The sequence below is a fragment of the Eufriesea mexicana genome, unplaced genomic scaffold, assembly GCF_001483705.2.
Source record: "Eufriesea mexicana isolate 0111107269 unplaced genomic scaffold, ASM148370v2 scaffold5767, whole genome shotgun sequence".
Taxonomy (NCBI): Eukaryota; Metazoa; Arthropoda; class Insecta; order Hymenoptera; family Apidae; genus Eufriesea; species Eufriesea mexicana.
The window spans coordinates 422,314-428,374 of record NW_016913695.1 but is presented as its reverse complement, the minus strand read 5'-3'; the positions used below and the strand labels follow the sequence as shown (position 1 = coordinate 428,374).

At 28.1% G+C, this 6,061-nt stretch overlaps 3 protein-coding genes across 6 annotated transcripts in view; 1 reads left to right on the top strand and 2 right to left on the bottom strand.

Moving 5' to 3' along the window:
* Positions 1-913, bottom strand: part of Tango14 (transport and golgi organization 14) — a 7,106-nt gene extending 6,193 nt beyond the window's left edge. Inside the window, exon 1 of the mRNA XM_017906627.1 lies at positions 563-913. Within this exon, the coding sequence (XP_017762116.1) occupies positions 563-857 (295 nt within the window). The 5' untranslated portion in view covers positions 858-913. The remainder of the gene's footprint in view (positions 1-562) is intronic.
* A 237-nt stretch (positions 914-1,150) lies between these two features.
* On the top strand, positions 1,151-3,127 carry Gar1 (Gar1 ribonucleoprotein). 4 transcript variants are annotated; one of them, XM_017906630.1, is made up of 4 exons: positions 1,151-1,219; positions 2,241-2,380; positions 2,443-2,683; positions 2,757-3,127. In XM_017906630.1, exons 2-4 carry the CDS (start codon positions 2,259-2,261, stop codon positions 2,997-2,999), a joined length of 606 nt encoding a protein of 201 aa, XP_017762119.1. In that variant the 5' UTR covers positions 1,151-1,219; positions 2,241-2,258; the 3' UTR covers positions 3,000-3,127. The 4 variants fall into 4 exon arrangements, with proteins under 4 accessions (XP_017762119.1, XP_017762117.1, XP_017762121.1 ...); XM_017906628.1 differs by having other exon boundaries at positions 1,197-1,275; XM_017906632.1 differs by lacking the exon at positions 1,151-1,219 and adding an exon at positions 1,322-1,379.
* A 126-nt stretch (positions 3,128-3,253) lies between these two features.
* Positions 3,254-5,630, bottom strand: Larp7 (La related protein 7). The gene is made up of 5 exons (XM_017906646.1): positions 5,356-5,630; positions 4,916-5,262; positions 3,692-4,606; positions 3,467-3,611; positions 3,254-3,405 (listed from the first exon to the last, which is right to left on the bottom strand). Exons 1-5 carry the CDS (start codon positions 5,603-5,605, stop codon positions 3,254-3,256), a joined length of 1,809 nt encoding a protein of 602 aa, XP_017762135.1. The 5' UTR covers positions 5,606-5,630.
* Between the last annotated feature and the right edge of the window lie 431 nt (positions 5,631-6,061).

The following is a 6,061-nucleotide window of genomic DNA, read 5'->3' as shown; positions in this document are numbered from 1 at the left end:
AATATATATAATATGTAATTTCAAAGAAAACTTTAATATTGTATTAATGGCAAGATATATTTCGATTTTGAGGTTAGAATACATAACGTATGAAATAAATTTACTCCAACTAAGAACAAAATTCATTATAAGAAAATTGTAAGATTAATCAACTTAAAAACGTTAACACTATTAAAAATGTTAATAATAATCTATTTAAAGTCCAATTTAAGTCATGAAAAATTACAAATTTTGTTGATAGATTATTTCTAGATCTCTCAAAAAAAAATACATTAACTACATTTTTTCTTCCTATTTTCTGAACTCAATAATTCTTCTATATGATATATAAATAACAAATCTGGAAAACGAGAACAATATTTGTCTTTTAATATCTAAGTACAATGACTGGCACAAAAAGTATATTACAATACAAGATCTATTTACCATAAAGAAATTAAAAATTCACATTGATCAATTTTATTCGCCCATTACATTTATATAACATAGTAACAAAAATTATACTTAAAAAATAATAACAACAATCAGATTGTAAAGCAATATAAACAAAAATGAACGTTACCACTGATGTCAAAGAAACTGATGTAAGGTATACCAAGGGTAATACACCATCCAATAATTCGTACGCAGTCGAAAACAGTGTCTTCCTTCGCGCCGAAAATGATCACTATATGTCTCGGCAATTTTTTAATCCTATTCGAGATACGTGTTAACATTTCAACCTCTGTCCTCAAATTCTCACTGTACCAGATCTCAGTACACTTACGACGAAGGATCATAAAGCAATTACAAAACGCGGTAAATAAATCGCATGAAAAATGAATTAATATTAGTACCATGCGAAATACTGTGAACATTATACCGTCCAGTAACCGTCTGGTCTATGTAACATAATCACACAGAACTGATGAATAGGTGAAATTTTCAAAACTACCCGGGGACCGTCACGAGGAATCTCGTGTACTTTACCACTGATTCGTCTAGCAGACGGTCATCTCACGTGCACCTGATTATACTAGATGACGTACGCACCCTTCTGTCGACCAGAAATACTAAAATACAGCATATCGACTACCAAATTATATAGACACTTTGACGCCTAGTTACTTTATGTGTCGTTATTACTAAACAATTATGGCAGTGGAATATTATATAGGTGCTTCAGAATGACGTATTTTTCTTCTTATCTAAACAGTAGTAAAAGTGACACTGCATAAAGGTGATATTTGAAAACGAATATGGCTAATTTTATCTACTAGTTACATTGTGCAAAAGGTTACGTTATTACACGATAAGAGTTTTCAATATTAATGATGACAATGTTTGCTAATTAAATAAACAATATTCATAGTCATATGAGATATGAATGAAGATAAAATGTATTGAATATCATTGGTATTAAATAGTTTTTTAGATTAATATAATGCACTAAAATATACGATAAAATTATGGATAAAAGATAGTTTAAAAAAATTGGATTTATTAAAAGCATTTTTAACGAATTATAGCTAGAATAAACTGAAATACTAATCAGAATTTTTATATTTCGAATATTTCATTATAACAACATATCTGTTACACAACTACTCCTAGTTTTTAGATTACGTTTAATTCATGAGTACTATCATTTATGTTTATTCTAAATTAAAATATATCACAGTATAAACAGTTGCAAGTTATTATAAGTGTATTTTATACATTATAATTTTTTATAAATAATTAAAAAATAAATTTTACAAATCTTTTTAGTAAAATGAACGAAAACCAATTCCAGACTTGAATTTAAAAATATAAAACATATTAAAATTATACTATGTGTGAATAAAATAATGATATTAATGTTATATCATGTTTTCATTCGTTAATATATTTATAATTAGTATCTCAAATTTTTAAATCATTTGAGCCATTCATTACACATCTGTAGTACGCATGCGCAAACTCAAATCTTGTAAACAGTGTAAAACGTGTTTAACCTACAAGAAAGAAATGCCGCTACCTTGTTATTGTGAATTGTAATAACATTTAAGCAAATAATATAGTGCCAAAATTAGTTTTGATATTTCATTCATCTGTAATTTGAATTATGAAAATTGCTTTGTAATTGTATAGAAATAAGAATATTTTCATTTTATTTATTTCAACTTTTACAGGTTAGACACGTGGTTCACTTTATACATTTATACTATTTTTTAATGTGTATTTTTAAATAAAAAATGTAATGACTTCCGTTCTTTCAGTATCTATAGAATAAAAGAATGTCATTTCGAGGTCGTGGAGGTGGCGGATTTGGTAGAGGCGGAGGTGGCGGTGGTTTTCGTGGTGGAAGAGGTGGAGGTGGATTCCGTGGAGGTCGTGGCGGTGATAAGGGTGGAAGAGGGTAACTATTATATTTAATAGTTTCTAATAGAATACAAACTAACGATAATTTTTATACTATAGATATGACCAAGGTCCACCAGAGCAAGTGACACCTTTGGGTCACTTCACGTGGACAGTGCAAGATGATTTAGTGGCTAAAGTAGATATAGAGCAAGTACCCTTTTTTAATGCTCCAATTTACACGGAAAACAAACTACAAATTGGGAAAATAGATGAAATATTTGGTAACATCAGAGACTACTATGTGTCTATAAAATTATCAGAAAATATAAAGGCATCTAGCTTTCAAAAGGATACACAGGTATAATTTATTTTGTAAGCATAAATCAAAGTTAAGGACTATTTCCATTACTTATTAATGTTCCATTTTTCAGTTATTTATAGATCCTGCAAAATTGCTACCTTTACAAAGGTTTTTACCTAAGCCTCCTGGATCAGAACAAAAGAGAGGAGGTGGAGGTGGACGAGGAGTAAGAAGAGGTGGTGGAGGACGTGGTGGTGGACGAGGTGGAGGTAGACCATCATTTGGACGTGGTGGTTTTGGAAAAGGTGGCGGTGGTGGTTTTAAAGGCCGTGGAGGAGGATTTGGTAAAAGTCGTGGAAGGGGAAAATGGTAGAAAAGTAAAGTATAATGAATTTTTATATAAAGACATATGAAGTGATATCAATTCCTTAATTTCATCAAATTAGAATATAAATACTTTTTAAGATACAACTGAAACAATGAAAACAATATATGATTTATTTACACCAACACTGTGTTAAATATTATTTGTCATTTATGTTTTTTGTAACTAAATTCGTAATATAAAACCTTTTATGTTTTATGTACAATTATTCAATATATTTCAGAAAAAGGAGTTCTCTAAATTTACACTTCATCAAATTTGATATGCTTTCCAAGTTCTTTCTCTGCTTTTTTCAGTAATTTATTCCTTCCTCTTTGTTTAACTTTAACCTTTTTACTCAATTTTTCTTCTCTGTCATGTAAAATTTTGTTCCAATACATTTTTTCTTCATCGCCTACATAATAATATAAATGTAATTGTTTTCCATAGAGATATACACAAAAACGTATTCTTACCTTCTAGTACTGTCACATGCCTTTCATCATTTGATCTTTGTGTAAATGCTTGTGCAGCTTCAGTAGTATCACATCTCACATAAGCTAGACAAGAGCCATCTTCAACATCTATATATTTTACAGAATTATTATTTTTTAATTCCATCTGAAAAGATACATACACAAAACTTGTATACTTATTTTTTATACCTATACTGTATTTTTATACTCGAGTGGTATATATACCTTTAAACTTTTTGAATCTATACATGGTTTATCCATTTCAATTTTAACTATAACTCCTGGTGTAAATGAGAAACGACATGTAGTCGTGACATTTTGTTTACTCATTTTGATCTTTTCATCATTCTCCTCTCTCTCAGGTTTATTTTTTTCATAATTAGACCACTGATTCCATCTTGTCTTTTTTAAGTGCTGTTTAAGTTGCTTCATCTTACTTTTTTGTAATTCTAGATATTTATTCCTAAGATACTTCCAGTCTTTTTTAGCCATCACCTGTAATCCTATATTATAACTAAAATCCTCTAATTTACTTCGTTTTTTTCGTTTTTTCCTTTTCTTTTTCTTTTCACTTATGTTTTGTTCTACATTATATAAAATGGTGCTGTCATCAGTTACCATTTGCTCATTTTCATCAACACAGATATCTGATACTTGTTCTTTGTTTATAGATATGTTCTTCTTACATTTATTTGATTTTTTTGGTGTATCTTCTAATGAAGCAGTATTTTGTTTCTCATTACATGATTCAGTGTCCTCAGTATGTAAATCATCAAAATGTTTAGGTTTTTTCTTTTTACTTTTTATTAATTCATTATCTGTTTGTTTTTCTGTTTCAATTGGTTCTGTAGAGTCTCCATCCAAATATTTTCTCTTCTTTGCTTTTTTTTTGTTATTATTTTCATGATTTTCTGAAGTATTATTAGTTACATGTTCTTCCTTGTTATCTTTTTTAATCATCATTATATCTTGTGGCTCTTTATTATCAACAATATTTTCAATATAGTCACCTTTTTCGTTTAATTTCTTTTTATTTTTCAATAATGTTATATCCTTCTCTGTTTCATCAAAGGTAGTAATGCTCAAAAGTTCATCAGGAGCTGTGTATGATGGTAAAACACAACCTTTCTTATCAAATGCCTGAAATAAATTATTAATGTAATAGTCTGACATAATTTAAAAGTTTTTATATTATTATGTGTATTTGATTTCAAAATCTAAAAATATCCTACATTCTTTTAAATATTCAAAATATTGCAAGCAATTTGGTAGTAATAAATTGATAAGTGATAATTAATGAATTATGTTAAAATTCAAACTTCTAATTAACAATTTTTTGCTATTTGCTACTACAATTCAATAATGTTATCTTGATATCAACTGAAGTTATTTAATAGAAAAGTTTGCAAATGCACTATAACGTTCAAATCAACTATATATTCCTTTTACCTTTAAACATTTCTTAGCACTCTCAGGTGTATCAAATTCTACAAATGCAAAACCTTTTATCTTCTTATTATTTTTAAATCGTGGAATAGAAACATATACAACTGGACCATATTGAGAAAATATTGAACTCAATGTTTCATGGTCTGAATCTGGAGGCAAATTTTGTGCGTAAACTGTACATTCATCTATATTTCCTTTTGGTACTATTGGTGTTACACGACGAACTTTTATTCCATCTTCAGATAATGATAACATTGTAGATGTTTGCACAGCTTTAGCTATTCTATTTATATCACTAGTTAATTCCTTTATTCTATTAAAGTTTAGAAAAGCATTGAGATCAACATCTAAAATATTAAAAAATTAAAACATCTTAAAATGTTAGATGATAATTAATAAAATGTAACAATATAAATAAATAAAGCTTTAATTAATCTTACATGGGTCTTCCTTAATTAAATTACTTAAAAACCTGTCTTTACTCAAATTTGCATCACTGAAGTAAAATTCCATTTGTTTAAGTATAGTAGCATGAAGTGCCTTTTTCCTAAGTCGAGGTTTCCCTCTAGAAATGTTTGTAACCTTATTAACTGCTTCTATATGCGAATCTTCCATCGACTTTTGTACTTGTGGTACAGGAACTCTTTCCGAATCTAGTTCCATATCAGACTGTTGTTCTTCCATCACCATTGTTATTCAAAAACTTATGAAATTAATGTTGATCTACGTATAATTTTTTTATCACCAAACATTTACAAAATCATTTTTAATGGGAACGTAAATTATGATTTTAGTTAAATATTTCATAATTATTTTAATAAATTTTTTAAGGTTAAAATAACGTAAAGTTTCGATATACTATAATATATGTATACAGTAGTTAAAAAGAATAAAATTTCTTACACACACGATCCAAAATGTAAACGTTTGCCGGTCGAGAAACCTTGTAAACATAAAGTCAGAAAACATACAAATTGCAGTTAGATTACCCAAAGAAATATTTGTGTATACTAACTTGAAAATATTGCAAATTTATAGGGATTTTATTTCGTTATTTTAGGGATCATTATAACCTTTAATTTTGAGACACAGCTATATGCACAAAAAATATGTGTGTGCGTGTGTATATATATATATATATATATA

What these genes read in the sequence shown, in the direction of transcription:
- Gar1 (XM_017906630.1), top strand. Translation starts at nt 2,259, where the DNA reads ATGTCATTTCGAGGTCGTGGAGGTGGCGGATTTGGTAGAGGCGGAGGT. An exon ending in GGTGATAAGGGTGGAAGAGG is followed by an intron (nt 2,381 to 2,442) that starts GTAACTATTATA and finishes TTTATACTATAG; the next exon opens with ATATGACCAAGGTCCACCAG. An exon ending in GCTTTCAAAAGGATACACAG is followed by an intron (nt 2,684 to 2,756) that starts GTATAATTTATT and finishes TCCATTTTTCAG; the next exon opens with TTATTTATAGATCCTGCAAA.
- Larp7 (XM_017906646.1), bottom strand. Translation starts at nt 5,605, where the DNA reads ATGGTGATGGAAGAACAACAGTCTGATATGGAACTAGATTCGGAAAGA. An exon ending in GTGCTAAGAAATGTTTAAAG is followed by an intron (nt 4,607 to 4,915) that starts GTAAAAGGAATA and finishes AATTTATTTCAG; the next exon opens with GCATTTGATAAGAAAGGTTG. An exon ending in TAGATTCAAAAAGTTTAAAG is followed by an intron (nt 3,612 to 3,691) that starts GTATATATACCA and finishes GTATCTTTTCAG; the next exon opens with ATGGAATTAAAAAATAATAA.